This window comes from Coccinella septempunctata, chromosome 5 (genome assembly GCF_907165205.1).
Source record: "Coccinella septempunctata chromosome 5, icCocSept1.1, whole genome shotgun sequence".
Taxonomy (NCBI): Eukaryota; Metazoa; Arthropoda; class Insecta; order Coleoptera; family Coccinellidae; genus Coccinella; species Coccinella septempunctata.
The window spans coordinates 31,472,585-31,488,274 of record NC_058193.1 but is presented as its reverse complement, the minus strand read 5'-3'; the positions used below and the strand labels follow the sequence as shown (position 1 = coordinate 31,488,274).

Below are 15,690 nucleotides of genomic sequence, written 5' to 3'. Positions count from 1 at the left end.
GATCGTAGCTTAGGTTACCTAGGTGACGGGCCTATATAACCTTAAATTTTTTAAACTGTCAAATTTGGCAACTGTCGATGTAATTTGTTTGAAATGAATGAAAAATAACATCTAATGTGTGCCTTTTCATTGCATTACCAAAAATTTCAATGACTGAGATTCATGAAAATTTTAATGGACAAAAATGATGAAAATCAGAGAAAAAAACTGACGAATTAATTATTCAAAAGTTACTAATATTCAATCTGATTCCTTCACAATTATGTTTTGAACTCATATAAAAACATGTTCAAAATAGAATCTTATATCACACCCATATTACTGAGTTATGTTGACAAATACATCAAAAATTTTCGATTAGAAGATTCCACGGTAAGGGTATTTTCTTCGAGGCACAATATACTGAATAATGTGTTTCTTAGGTCTCATTATGGGGAGGTGATGCTTGTTTTCATAACTTAGATTTACGATTAGAAGTTTTGGAGCAAGAATTACATTTACCTGTTAGTTTTGTTTCGGGACATATAAGGGAACTTCTCATTCATGTTCCATGGACAAAATTGGCTTCTGAACCAATCACAGTAACAATAAACACTATAGGTATGGTGAACTCTGGTCCTTTCATACATACCATACATATATACCATTTTTTGTAGAATGTATTCTGAAGCTTCGTGGTTCAGATGTGAGTTCAGGTTCCTCTTCATCAGGGAAGTCGAGAGAAAAGTTGAAAGCTCAGAGGTACTGAGAAAACACTTTTTTATTTTATTTATTTATTATTTAATTTTAGTCAAGATTTAGAAGCACCTCCAGGTTATCTCGCTAGCCTTATACATAAAATCGTTGGGAATATAAGGATTTATTGTAACAACTTGATATTGAAATATGTAGAAGAAGATATAGTTTTATCGATGAATATCAAACATTTTAAATTTGAGTCTGCTAATGAAGTTTGGGAACCTTCATTTACAGGTATAGAAAAAGCAGTGGTATAATTTTTTATATAATGATATAGGTGTGAACAGATCAAGTTGCAATACCTAGAGTTTATTCAGAAGCATTGTTTTCTTCAGATCTTGGCTCTGATGAGGTGAAAATGAGAAAATTAATTTGCATAAATGATCTAACAATATGTCTTGACAAAAGAAATGCAGCTGGGAAAATTGAGGTTTATCAAGAACCTATGCTGTACAAATGTTCCATGACTATGCATTTATTGAGAACATATCATTCCGCCTCTGCATCTAGAAGTTCCACTACTCGTCTGGATATTTATTGTAATAGGTAATCCATTGGTATACACATATTTAATAAATTTATGATTTGTATTTGTATAAAATGTAGCAGATTATTTAGGTCTGTTTGTGTATAGTAACTACATTTTCTGAGATACCTTCTGTAAAATTTATTGTTCAACCAAATTCCCTACTCTGTATTGGCATTATTACTCATATTTTTAGTTTAGAGTTTGGTATGTCGGAACAGCAGTTGCCAATGTTTATTAGACTGATACTACTTTGCTTCGCTTTGAAAAGGAAAAAGAGAGAAGAAGATCACGAGCCAAACACACAGAGTTCTGGTTTGACAGAAATAAGAGGTGAATATTCAACAATATGGTGGAATAGAATAAATAATAGCTTTTCACTTTTGTAGATAACAATGATAATGCAGAAACATGGACTGGTTGGGCTTGGTCTTATGTTTCATCTGTGTTATCAGATCCTACAAATGAAGAATGGATGAACCAACAAAACGCAGAGACTGACCATATCTTACACATAGGATTTTATGTTGATAAGGCATCAGTGATATTCAAGGTAAATAATAATAAAAACTGTTCTGTATTGATGTCAATGGTCATCGACTGAAGTCCTTCAACCTAGTGAAGTACAGGAATAAAAAAAAAATACTCTTTCATTGTTATTTCACTGCAGTGTCTGTCCATCACACAAGCAAATTTTCGAGATTTCCAGTGGGACTATTCATTAATTTTCAGGTTACTGACGCTAGTAGAGAAAGAAACTATTACCAACATAAGAAACTGCGATATATGCCGGTATTAGCTCTTGAATTGCAAGGCATATATTCAGAGACAATTACCCATGGCCCGAAATGGCTCAATTCTACATTTGGAATAAGTGAGATACTCTTGAGTCCGCTGGGTTATTGTAGTTGCTCGGTAATGGAAAGTCCGGAAGGTTGCAAACCCATACCCTACCTGAGAATAGGTATGTCTTACATCAATTATTTGTTTAGTTTAGGGCTACTCGGCCATCTTTGTATCATTTGATTGATTGATTTAGCTATTATTTCTCAGGTTCTCAATCCTCTTACTACAAATTCAATTCGCTTTTTGACGCTGATGCTTTGGAGAACAAGGGGGCCAAAAAGCACTACAACAACTGCTGGGACTACCATTTGATAAATTTGACAGAATCTGTGCTGCTAGAAAGGACTCCAGCTTTTGCTGTTGATTATATCCACGAAATGGCTATCACTGAAGATCTTACACCAGAAAAACTGACTGAAATGACCTCCAATTTGGAATATAGGTGATTTGGTTAGACTTTTCTCATCTTCTTCATCTGATGTTTGCAATTTTCTTCAGTAATTTGCCGGAAAGGGATTATACAAGGATATTCATCGCACCTCTGAAATTGAGACTTTGTTCCGGATTTCACCATAGGATCTCTAGCATGATTATGGCTGCCATCAACTATGAATATGTACCATATTATATACCTGCACCAGACCCGGACTATCAAGATTTACTGCCACCCTCTGAGGAAGATTTCGATGCCCTTAACGAATTTATACCTCTAGCTTCAGTTAAGGTTACTTTCTTTGCACCAGTCATCGAATTTGAAACTGCAGATCACCCTCATTTCGTACCAAAAAAGGGAAAACTTTACAGAAAGCATAAGGTAACTAATAATGTGAATGTATATGAATATTAAAAATGGGTTTGGCGCACTGGAGCTTCACGCCTGCGCCATCGAGAATACTTCAAAATGTCAAATTTAACTAACCTAACCTATCTTGAAAGTAAGTCAACAAATAAGACAAGTTTGGCGTTTCGCAGCTGTCAGTGCATGCAGCCTTGGAAATTAGGGGCTTCCACTAGTAAGGGAGCCCCTAATAAATACACGATCAGTCAAGAATTTTGTTTCAGAAAGTTTCTGCCCATGCTCAACAGACTGTTCCACAGGCAGCTCACCAAGAAAGTGAAAATGTGAAGTTAGTTGTAGAGTTTCAGTGCTTGGATTTACTGTACATCACTCCCTTTTATGTAAACCGATTGGTTTATACCACCTGCCAGTTACCTGATCCTCCGAAGGGCTTGTTCGACGCTTGCTTCAAGAAGTTCGAACTAAAAGTTTTGGGACTCACCAGTCGACTTGTCGTGAGTTCACATTGCCAAACGACAATCCTGTTGCCGTTCAACGCTTCCTTCATGACGAGACAAATTTTGAAGCCGCAGTACTGGACAGATCCCAATGTGACCCATTTTGAGCTAACCATTGAATCTGGTGAGGCATTCTTCCTATGAATATTACAGCCAGACAACTTTTGTGCTCATATGAAAGGTTTTTTTCCTGTTTCCCTAAGCCAAGCAGCTTTAGTCTAGTTCAGTTTGGATTTAACATCTCTTGTTTCTTCATTTTATCATCTAAGGATTTATTTCTGACCCTTGAACAATTAATCAATCAGGGTTTGGTTGTATTTAAAATGACTCTGATTATTTTGAGGATGGGAGTGCATGATCTTATTTTTTCGCAGAAAATTTAACACTGAATGGAACTAAAGCCAAGATGTTACTCATATATGATTTGATTATGGCCTTGTTTCAATTGGATGGTGAAAATAGCAACTTGCAGAATTCCTCTATAATGACTGATGCCTGTAGGGATGCAGGTAATCATTTTTTAGTGATAGTCCTAAGAACTAACATGTCTGTTTCTTCATTTTATACGTACTTGGCATTAATTTGATTTTTTTCTAAGCGTATTGAATTTGTTAACTCAAATATGGAGAGACACAAAAAATGGTTACATTTGCAGGTTTTCCTTATATGGAATTGTATATAGAAGGAATAAGATTCAAAAAAGTTACAACTTACACCACAGTTTCCTTGGATATGAGTTTGGATAGTATCAAGGCTTTCATTTTCGAAACATTTGACCATGATAAATTATCAGAAAACTCTGCCGGCGCATCAAGCGCAAAAAAATATTTAAACGAGAATATTCAGCAAATTTTATTCATTTCTGGACCAGAACCTAAACACAGCAGTACTATATTCCAAAGGTGATAACGTAACTTGATTTATTCATGTTGTTGTAATGATTCGAATTGAAAACATTTTCAGTAGTTCACAAATAACCTCATTGTTTACTGCAACAATTCAGTATCCGATTAATCCAGATAATCAGGTTCATCCTACGATTGTAACTTATAACATCCAAGAAATCAGGATATGTGTTGACCCCCTAGTCTTCAAATGGTTCCTCTACAAACCTCAATTCTACAGGACCAATTCCTTCGCAAATTGTAAGGATTTATTCAACAATTTCAGTTTTTGTAATGTGATAATAAAATTCTTATTCAAGTTTCGGATACCCCATATAAAGTTAAAAGCGCAGACAGTAGCGTTTTCTGCGATTCCACAAGAAAGTCGAGTATGCTTTTGGAGTCGGTACACAGCAGTTCAGATCGAGAAAAATCTTCGATTGTCTCGAAAAGATCGAAAATATTGAAAGAGGAACCAATCGATGTGAGAGCTGATAGATTGAAGTGCATATTGGGATTTTGATGATTTTGGGTTTTAGATGCAAGAGAAGATTTATAATTTTTTGAGGGATTGGTTCAACGTGTGGAAGTCGATGATTGTTTCTGGAGAAATAAGCCAGTGCACTATTTACTTTCCCATGGTTTCACTTTCGGCTGTTGGTTCACAAGGTAGATACTGAAATTAATCTCATTGTTTAAATGATGATTTTCAAATGTATTGTTCTAAATAATATCCATAATTTTTTCCTGAATGTATTATTGTTATTTTTTGAATAGGTATTCAAGAAGCAGTGAATCATGCTGTTAACAAGAAAGATCCACCAGATATCATGGTGATAAAACTGCCAAATTTGCTAACTCATTGTACCCAGCGTCAGAATCTTAAGAAATACATGACCCACCTACCAATCAGTTTACCGGAAACTATTTGGTCGCCTGGTAAGGGAATTCTACGAATACGACTTCGACCCCTTCTCAATATTTCGTGACTTTTACAGATAGGTCTTGTTTTCCATGGACATTAACAATCAAAGACCTCAGCTGTTACACAATTCAGAATGGCTCAAAGATGGATTGCCTCAAACCGTGCTCCTTGAATGCCACAATTGGTTTATCGACGAAGAATTCAAAACCGGAGGAAAATACCTTGCATAAAGATGCACCTGCTGCTACTTCTGTATCCAAACATGATATTAGCAGTTTAGGTGTGTGTGTTCATGTCGATATGACCCCAGTTCTGATATCTACATGCGAAATTCAGGTATCTTGCTTTATTATTCTATGTGCAGGGTGGGCAAAATTCGTTGTTTACTGAGGGAAACTCTAGAACTATGAGAGCTAGAGAAAACGGATGATACATTACCGAGCTCTTTTTCAGAGAAATAAAGAATGGTGAAAACCGTAGCCTCCTACGATTCTTCGTTTTTGAGTTATTAAAAAAAAATTAGATTTTGACGATCTCGAATAGTTCTCATGAATTTTTTTGTGTTTGGAGTTACAGTCGACAGTACTATATAATAATAATAATTTACTACATTCCCGTGTACCATACACTCATATCGCTTCTAGGTTTACTTATTCGCTAGCATTCTGTATGGTCTTGTTGAAATTGCATCCAGTTTCGTTCCATCAGAAAAGAATAAACATCAACAGGAATATAACACAAGAATTCTGGAATCTATAGACAGTAAATCTGAATCAATAATGACGATTCCAGAAAATCCTGTAGACCAACAAAGCCAAAACTCATCTTCCATCAACTTGGTAAGAAAACCATCAAATAGAATCGTTTTCCTTTGACCCCGAATATTTTCAGACTGAAGCAGACCAAGATTCAAAACTCACTGCCTGGCTTCAGTGGACAATCACCAAGTTCACCATCGAACTGAATTCAATGACGAAGGAGTCGAGAAAAAACAAGCCTAAACTTAAATTAGTAATAGATACTGAAGACATTGTGAGTTCAATTGATTTTCAAAATGTTTATCTGAAAATCAAGAGTAAAGTAGGGTCGATGTCTGTGGAACATTTCAAACTGTGAGTGTTAATAAACAATTTGAAAAAACTCCTGATGATTATTTTGTAGAGTGAAAGATAAGTGGCAACCAGGTCCGTATTCAGGTCTTGTGATGAGACATCGTGATGACTACCTAAGCGAGGAGAGACACGAGGACAACGCCTTCATAAATCTAACAATAACCAGAGCTAGTTGCCGGCATACTCATACTTTATGGGGCACTCTACATCGAAAGAAGGATCTCAAACTTTCTTCCACCTCCTCAACTACCATACCGACACGTTTCATAACGGAAATTGTGGTATCAATCAAACCAACGGATTTCATACTGTCTTTTAAGACTCTCAGAAATTTCAATCTAGTTTTGGAACCCTTGTTCGCGATTCAGATGCCAGAGAAGAAGGGTAAAGGTTCGCAGAGCGTATCATACGTTACCAATCAAGCTCTCCCCTTGGCTTACTTGGAATGTCACGATGTTAGGGTTATTATTCCGGTGTCGATGTCGAAGAAGAGGGGCAATATGAAACTTGACCACGACGTGTATATGCTTCAAATTTCCAAGATATCCTTGTGTCCAAGTGCAGTGAATCCCATATGTAGGACACCTTACAGGCCGGATTTATACCAGCATGCTGCTCGTTCTAGAATATTGAATATACCAGGTGACTATAAACCTCCACTAGGTTTATGAGATTAAACATGAATATTTTGGATAATTTGGGTGAGGTTGTCATTCATTTCAGGAAGTGAGATGGAAGATCGTCAATACCAGTTGGATATCATCGGGACATCTTTGAATACAGGTGCCTGGGCGGATGTGGAACTTATTCTTAACATGCCTTCCGGTATTCTAACCAGTCTTCACGGTAGCAGCGAAAATCCGGCTGTTGAGTGGAATAACCTGGAAAAAGTTTGCATCAATTCTAATCCTAGTACGCATTTATGGGCTGTCCTCGAAAAGTATGTATATTTTTCAGTTTTTGCTTGCATCGCCTGAAAAAATTATAAAATATATTGCTGTTATGCTAACGGAAATGGATTGAAATGAATCATATACTTGAGTGGGCAAGTAAATACTTGTTGTTTTCCAGAAAATCCATCAATCATTAGCCTCATTCAAAATCGAACCTACTTGATGGATGTTATTGAATAATTTGTAAATTTGCGCCCCCTTCTTCATTTTCAGAATCGACTTATCCATTATCACCGCCCCTGCGATGGTCTACAGGGACGTATTAGTGTGCTGTAATTCAGTTGAAGTCAATATTGTATCAGATGTTGCCGTCAGCCTGTGTCTGTGCCAGATCAAGTTAGCGCTGTATCTTTTCGGGGAATTCAACGAATTTATACAGCCTGTGAAGACCTCGAGGAAGAAAATACGGTTTCCTTATTCGAAACTTGTTGGGGAACATGATGAGTCAGAGGTGGAAGCACTGAGAGATTCCGGTATAGAAAGCTCTGAATTCAAAAGTGTGGGATCGTCTTTTAAACACGTAAATAACTTTTTTCATTGGTGTTGCTGGTTAATCGACAGTGTAAAAATTTCAGGATATATATCGTTTTGATAGTGAAAAACACTTCACTGTCTTGAAAAGTTCCTCTATGAATATAGACAATGTACACCCTTTGGAAGTTCTACTTACTGGAGGTAAAATAAGTCTATCACTGTATCGAATCGGTTCGGACTATCCAGTTTATAATGAAAAGAATGCTCATGAAGATAACAGGAAACCTCTTCAGAAAATCAAGGTAAGAATTGAGTCGTATATTTTCCCTTGTGAAGTATTACTTTTGTAGGAGACTATTCTGGATGTGAAACAATCCATAAATACAATTGGCATAGTTCCGTCCATAACCAAAATGAAAAATAAAGTATCTTTGAAAGGAAAATTCAAAGGTTCCAAACAATCCCTGAGTGAAACTATATCAGAAGAAGAATTCGACAGGAGATTTATTCCTTTGTGCTACGTACTTCTATCCCAACCTAATCTATACATCTTGGATGAAAAAAACACCAGAAAAGTACACTTCTGTCTGTTTAACATCTCGATGAAAATCAGTGGTAGTAAATATTCGCCTACCACTTCAATTCCAACGGCTCAAGATTACCATGTAACTATTTTGGAAACTCTGGCAGGTATGCCACATCCGGAAACAGGCATACCACCCGCATTTCTCACTGTTAAAGTTACGACAAAGTTGAATTATAACTCGGTGCTGGATGTGGATTTCGCAAGGCCTACTAGAATCTTATGTTCGAAGGATATTTGCTACGATATATTAGGAATCCAACAGGCAATCATGGATTGTATTCAAACTGAGAATTTCCAGGTTGCTCCCATGAAGTCTAACATTTCCTTGTACAATATACCGTTGACCTTGATACCAGAAAGTTCAGAGAACTACATACGGTTTCAAGAAATTAAAACGAAAGTTTTCAATTTGAACACCATCAATATTACCTCAGATCAGTTGGTTTTGATCTGGGAAACTAATACTGATTATAAGCTGAGATTGACTGTGGGAAAAATAAAGAATAATTTCAGCCTGCTGAGCAGACCGGATAAAGTGACAAACTTCGTGAAACTGGAATGTGTTTCTTTGCTATATGAGAGTGATTACGTTTCCCAATTGGTGTTGAATCCGTGGACCATTGCCATTGACCTTTTGCTGTATTGGGAATCTTGGCAATATTTAGGGGACAATCCGCAATCTCAAATAATTGCAGAGAGCGATTCTTTGATGCTCACAGTTTGTCCGGAAAGACTGGAAGTTTTGAATGTACTAATGGATGATATAATCAGGTTTGTGAGGGACCTAAGGAAGAGTCGAGAAGTTCCTGAGCAGAGTGTAGATTTTCCCGAGACTATAATTCAACAACAGGATTCTGAACAGTATTACAAAGACGATTTGAGAGCGGGCGCTTTTCAATTTGTGGACTCTACTACTGATAACATCGATGAAATGCCTTTACCTTACCAAGTCATGTTTTGGAACAAAAATATCGCTGCTATGGCTTGGAGATATCCGCAACCCAGGTGTCTGACAAAAGTGAGGGTGTTCCCAGTGCCTCTAAAAGTGTCTATAGACGGAGAGTATGAGATTGAGATAAGTTGCAGTTTGGAGTATTGGTCAGAATGTCACGCTTCTTTCATAACATACACCCAATTTGTTTTACCCGAGGATGAAATTTTGCACTTGGAACTCCCCAAAGCAAAGCCACACCCACCTTTCGCATGCGTGTGGAGGGTGGAGCTTACGATCTCAAGGTCGAGCATAGAAGACGTCGATATATTCTCGATATTCTCCCCACATGCTTTGGCCGCATGTATGCGAATAGACTCGTATTTCAACCGATCTCTCATACCAGACTTCAGTGTAGCATTTTCCATTTCACGGTTTCGTATCGCTTTAAACACTAAATTTGACAAAGAAAGGTACACAATTCTTCCCCCATTCCTTAAGGGATACAATCCTGATATGCTGTTCCCTTCAAGCCAATGCTTCTCAGAAATAATTTTCGACAGTTTAAAACTTCATTCCTCCAGTTGGAATTTCAATACCTTCCTAGTAGACATGACGACATCACTGAAAGTCCTCGTGCTTGAATATGCCTTCTTGACAATGCAGCCCATGATCGATTGTTCCGGTTTTAAGTTCGAAACCAGTATCTCGAAGAGGTGCGATTGCAACTTCATTTCCAAATCTGTTGCCGTCAGTTTTTCACCGAGCATAGCCCACACGCTAGCCGTTAGTGCCCAGTTGTGGAATCTGAATTACTCCAGTTTCATCACTAACAAATCGGAAGATTTGAATTTCTGCGTACTAACACGCTATATAATTTGTAATGATACAAATACGGCCCTCAAGTTCGGTCAAAATGACACCGATGAAGAAATCATGCTGATGCCGAGATATTTCAATCTTTATTGTTGGAGGACGCAGAAACAAAAGCAACAAATGAGAGTGTCCTTAGAGGGTAAAGAGTGGTTATGGTCCCAGCCCTTCTCCTTGGAAGTTGGTACACAAATCGTTGAAATAAGTGAGAAAAAAAAGTTGTCTCTAAATTTGACCGTCATCGCTCTGTCTGCAACACAGCTGCAGGTCGTATTTTCTGGACAGTTGATTATTGCCAACATGTTATCGGAACATTTTGAGCTGAAGATCGTACGCGAGAACGTTACCGATAACAGGAAGATCGTGAATCAAGTGGTCGCTGGAAATTCGATGACTACGTCCATGGTAATCAATTACGATAAGGCCCATTTCCTCAGATTGAGATTTTATGGTTTGGAAACTTCTTGGAGCGGAGATATTCCTTTGATGGAGCATGCGAAGAGCGCCCAGCCTTGGCTTGTAAAAGGTAAACAATTTAATCAATTTGCTATGCATTGCACAAAAATTAGGCATTTCCTATATAACATCATTTCCGATATAACATCTTCCAGTCCCTCTGATGGAGAGAGGCCAATTTTTGAGTGTGTGGTGTCGGGTTGTGGTTCAAGATTTCTCAAATGGAAAAAAAATCTTGGCCATGTTGTGGCCACTGTTCTCTATAAAATCAAATTTGCCCATAAGCACCAAAGTTCACATTGAAACCCCTCTATTGAACTACCATGGGGATATTATGGTTAAAAGCCACGGGGAGGAACAACAGTTGTACTGCCCTGGTACTATTGACCATTCACATCAGTTGACTTTTCAATTGGAGTGAGTGTAGCTACTAATTTCCCTTTAAAAAGTTTTAAGTGTCGGTTTTTTCTTAGGAATGTCGCTCCAAGTCCAAACCCTTACGTACCTCTCAACTACAGCCTCATCGATCACGACACTTTTTTTAGAAGAATGGATAAAGTAGATATCAATGACATAATAGAGTATCTTAAAACACACAAAGAGAACGAATGGCCTTATTTCGGAGAAGAACTGAACAACGTAGAGTGGGTGGTTGGAGATCAGCCAGAAACTCATGTTCAGGTAGTTCAATCAGCAAAAATTTACCCTTCGGAAACCAAACTTCTAAACCTATTTCAGGTGAAATATCACAACTCTTGTGAATATTCAAGTACACTAATGGTTGAGCTTTTGCCTTGGTGTCTCCTAGTGAACATATGTGGTTGTATGATTGGAATCAAAATGGAAGGAGAAGAAGTGTGCACATTACAGCATAACGGAATTGTAACACCTCCCAAAATCGAGGTAAGCATGACACAATATACGTCTAGCCATTACATATTCATGAAATGTTATATCATCAGAACACTGCAAGATCAATTCGGTTGATTTCTAGGACACTTTCAACATTCTTATCTATATCAACGATGAGAAGTATACATCTGATCCTCTTCAGTTCGCAAAACCTGCAACTTGGTCTCAAAATTTCTACATGCCAAAAATTCTAGGTATAATTCCAGCAGATGGCACCATTGTGTGCAATGTGAAGTGCAAACGGCACGTAAGTGAGGATTAAGTGAATTTTCTTGCAACTTGCTGATTTCCGTTTATCTGCAGATTAGTAGGTTATCTATAAGGAGTTATATCGTCAATGACATAAGATTGCTAAAGATAGCATCCACCCATGTCCTTTGCAACAATACACGTTTTCCTATGTATGTTATATGCCTTGCCGTACCAAGTACTGATATGTATGCAATACCTGATCATTCCACATGTAATGTGGTTACTATACCTTCAGGCATGTATGAGAAGTGAGTTCATAACCTAGAATTATCAAATGCGGTTCAAGGTTTTCTGGGGTTTAATATTCAATCGCTTTCAGGAACCAAGGTGTATCTATTTTGCAATGGTTCAATCTTGAAGAAGACAAACAGAGCAGTTCTGCCGAACATGTACTTTACATGGTGTTCTCTCTGAATCCAGCTTTGGGATGGTCCAAACCTATTAGAGTAGATGAGTTTTTCGTTAGGAAAACCATATCTCTCATCAGTGAAACTGAACCAGTAGGTTAACCTTGTCAAAATTCTCAGGCACTTCAAATTTGACTTAAAACTAACCTTCTTTCAGGTACCCCTTGCCATCACAAGCTTTGAGGGTAAAAGTCAGAACTTCATCAGCGTTCATCATGATACTAGACCTCAAATATACATCGAAAACAATTCTGGTGTTACTTTGTACTGCGCTCAGTCAAGCGAAGGAGAAGGTTCAGAGATCATGGAGGAAACGGAACATTTCAAATGGTTTTGTGAAATTAAAGATGGTAACAGCAACTACTATTCAATGATGAGCTTTACAGATAAGTTCCCTGATATTCCACCCCAAGCCAACAAGGAAAATTTGGTGTTTGCGAAGGATCCTCTTGGTAATTTTTAATGATTTCACTTACCATAGCATCATCTTTGTATTTTTAGGGTTGTTACAAGGTTCTGTCTGGTCGTCAGAAATCAATTTGGCAGATGATTCTGAACAGTATGTGAAGATACCATTTCATGGAGATGTTAGAATATTTGTGAAAAACTCGTCCTGCCTCACATATATCAAAGTGGAGTCAGTAAGCAAAGTATGTTGATGAAAAAAGTTTCAGTATCAGATTTATTATGCGTATATTCCAGGTGGAGATTAATGCCAAAGATATTCGTTCAAGGCTTTTGCAATTTCATGAATTGTCTAAAGCTGGAGGTAGCAGAAGTCACAACGAACCACCAAAGGTTATATAAAATAAGTTTTCTCAAATAATGGATTTATGTGTTTATATTATTTTGTATGATTTCAGATTATTCATAGCTTCTCTGCAGAAGCTATTAAACCCTACGAGCAAGAATTTGGGGACGTCAATTATCAGACCCTATCAACGTCAAACATGAAAGATGGCATGAGTGAAATTGTAAATTTCCATCCTTTAACTAGAAGGAAGTCAGATTCTCAGATAATGATTGGACAAAAGCCCCATAGGATACTATTTTGCTCTACCATTCCGATGCTGGAACATTGGGATCTACTGAACGTAATGGTATTTGTGAACAATTTCACATTTACGCTGCTTTCGGATATTGATAAAAAGACTGCCGATGTGGATGAAATCACTTCGTTAATATGTGATAATATAGCTATATCTACAATGCAGTCCGATGTGGGTAAAAATTTATTATATTATGATCACCCTTGTATCTGAACGATTTTTCAGTGTATGGAAATGGAGTTGTATGTTCAAAATATACAAGTGGACAACCAGCTTTACTCCAAGAGAAATTATGATTTTCCGGTAGTTATGTTGATGCAAGAGCCAGTGCAATTCAGGAGGATGCATTCTTTAGATGTGCCCATTAAGAATCTTTTCGATGAAATAAGGGTTTCCTCTGCGTTGAAATTGTCCCTAACCATTGATACTTGGGTTGATCCAAGGAACCATAAAGTAACAGGTATGCATTGAATGAATAAAATCTTGCTACCTAGTAGCATGAGATTATTACACATTTTTCTCAATTTTGCAGGTATTCAAGAGCTGACTTTCAGTTTGCAGCCATTCAGTTGTTACTTGGAAGACACATACCTTCTTCTTATATCTGAATATTTGAATATATTCATGCCAACCAACCTGATTTTCATTCCTGAGTCGCCAAAATGTAAACCCACACTTGACAATTCATTATTTATTTACATTCCTGATATGGTATTGTGGCAAAGTGCGGTTCAAGCACATCCCTTGACCATACGTCGTATGCTAGTCGACCCAATTTCCGTGATGTTATCTGTACATTCCTCCATTAAGATGTATCTGGCTCTGGACCAGTCGCCTCTCTTGTTCGCCGAGTTCGAGAGAAAAAGGGTGTTTACTAATGCTTATAGGTAACCACAAAAGAAAAGTAAAGTGTACTCTAATCTTGGTATAAACTCTATTGATTTTCAGGTTAGGTCATACGCTTACAATGCACTATTTGTCTGGCGCCATATTCAGGGCAGGTTGGATGGTTAGTTCTCTTGAAATCCTTGGTAGTCCAGTGGGTTTAGCAAGAGCCATGGGTTCCGGATTGAAAGATTTTGTTGCTTTACCTTTCAGGGGACTCCTGCAAGGTCCCGTAGAATTTCTATATGGTGAGTTGTATGCAGCATAATTTCCATCAATCTAATTCCTTTCTGAAGGTGTCACGCACGGATCTGCGTCATTGATGAAACATGTAACAGCTGGTACTTTGCAATCTTTCACTAAAATGGCGTCTAGTGTAGCTAGAAACTTGGATTATTTGACACTGGACGAGGAGCATGTTAAGAGAGCTGAGGAACAGCGTAGACAAAGACCAGCAGGTGTTACTGAGGGACTCATGCAGGTGATTTATTGATTGCGATTGTGGCTTGTGTCTCAATTTCTCATTTTCAGGGTCTAACTGGTTTGGGTATAAGCATTTTGGGCGCTATCGGAGGAATAGCGCATCATCCCCTACAGTCTGTGATAGCCGAAGGAGGATCGCCCAGGTCCTTAGCTGCCGGTCTTGGTCTGGGCCTTGTCGGTATTATAACAAAACCGTTGAGCGGGGCTGCAGAACTGTTGGCTTTGACCGGACAAGGTAACTGATTTGTAACAGCCCAGTGTTTGGTTTAATCGTGAATTTCCTTCAGGATTACTGCAAGGTGCAGGCTGGAATAACCTGCCAGAACAGCGTAATCAGCCTATACTTCACAATATGTTCTCCAGTAATAGCTCAATCCTCAAATACGATTGGAAAATGAACACAATCAGCGAGAACAGTTCCAAGTTCCTTCACATGACCGATGCTACTTCAGTGTCCACGAATTTTCAATACGCTTCGGTGGCGTTAATAATAACCAACAAAAATTTGATAATAGTGAACGCAGATGAGGATGTTGTCCAGAACAGTATTATTTTATCGGAGGTGGAACCTTTGAAGAGTAATTCTGATCCAACCCTGTTGTCTTTGGAACTAGTTCCTACCAAACCGATTGTGTTGAAGGTGGAAGACGACGTGATAGTTGAAATGGATCCAGCGTCTAGAGCAAGAGTGGCGGATTACGTTAAAAATACGGTGGGAATGCTTCAAGTGGCTGGTGGAAGTAAGGGTCCTTCTGAAATGAGTATATCTCCTTTGTCTTCGCCAGGAGGAGGTAACGATAGTGAAGCGGAGTCGAAGAAAGTGCTTAGTTTCTATGTGAATCCCCAAGATCGTAACTATTTCCTCTGTTTGCTAGCGATGGCGAAACACGAGAATTTGGACATGTGCAATAACTACCCTGTATTATAAAAGTGAGACGTTTTATTCAATACCTATTCAAAGATGAGAAATAAAGAAGTTGTTTATTGTTTTTAATTTTTGTTTTATTGGAGATTTTCCCTGCGGTATTCATTTTATAGCAAAAAAATTAACTCATTTTGCTATGTTTATAGATTCTTCAGTGCATTTGGGAACACTTTCATA

General features: G+C 37.9%; 1 protein-coding gene across 3 annotated transcripts; it reads left to right on the top strand.

The window, feature by feature from the left end:
- The first annotated feature begins 53 nt into the window (after positions 1 to 53).
- LOC123312777 (vacuolar protein sorting-associated protein 13B) lies at positions 54 to 15,582 on the top strand. 3 transcript variants are annotated; one of them, XM_044897265.1, is made up of 41 exons: positions 54 to 372; positions 423 to 600; positions 657 to 741; positions 791 to 972; positions 1,074 to 1,284; positions 1,461 to 1,597; positions 1,654 to 1,817; positions 1,997 to 2,228; positions 2,318 to 2,552; positions 2,609 to 2,924; positions 3,173 to 3,530; positions 3,781 to 3,915; positions 4,062 to 4,308; positions 4,370 to 4,551; positions 4,611 to 4,774; positions 4,830 to 4,959; positions 5,068 to 5,229; positions 5,289 to 5,551; positions 5,860 to 6,054; positions 6,107 to 6,327; positions 6,377 to 6,969; positions 7,051 to 7,267; positions 7,494 to 7,800; positions 7,856 to 8,056; positions 8,105 to 10,670; positions 10,756 to 11,017; positions 11,074 to 11,281; positions 11,339 to 11,503; positions 11,595 to 11,759; positions 11,816 to 12,012; positions 12,084 to 12,264; positions 12,329 to 12,623; positions 12,673 to 12,821; positions 12,874 to 12,969; positions 13,035 to 13,391; positions 13,446 to 13,680; positions 13,753 to 14,107; positions 14,169 to 14,353; positions 14,402 to 14,586; positions 14,637 to 14,823; positions 14,876 to 15,582. In XM_044897265.1, the coding sequence occupies exons 1-41, from the start codon at positions 286 to 288 to the stop codon at positions 15,514 to 15,516; spliced, it is 11,631 nt and encodes a 3,876-aa protein (XP_044753200.1). In that variant the 5' UTR covers positions 54 to 285; the 3' UTR covers positions 15,517 to 15,582. The 3 variants fall into 3 exon arrangements, with proteins under 3 accessions (XP_044753200.1, XP_044753199.1, XP_044753198.1); XM_044897264.1 differs by having other exon boundaries at positions 1,056 to 1,284; positions 4,373 to 4,551; XM_044897263.1 differs by having other exon boundaries at positions 1,056 to 1,284.
- Positions 15,583 to 15,690: the final 108 nt, after the last annotated feature.

Bases quoted from the DNA above. Each gene is read 5' to 3' on its own strand.
- LOC123312777 (XM_044897263.1), top strand. From the start codon at position 286: ATGTTCAAAATAGAATCTTATATCACACCCATATTACTGAGTTATGTT. The intron at 373-422 runs GTAAGGGTATTT...TGTGTTTCTTAG, and splicing joins TTCGATTAGAAGATTCCACG to GTCTCATTATGGGGAGGTGA. The intron at 11,018-11,073 runs GTGAGTGTAGCT...GTTTTTTCTTAG, and splicing joins CAGTTGACTTTTCAATTGGA to GAATGTCGCTCCAAGTCCAA.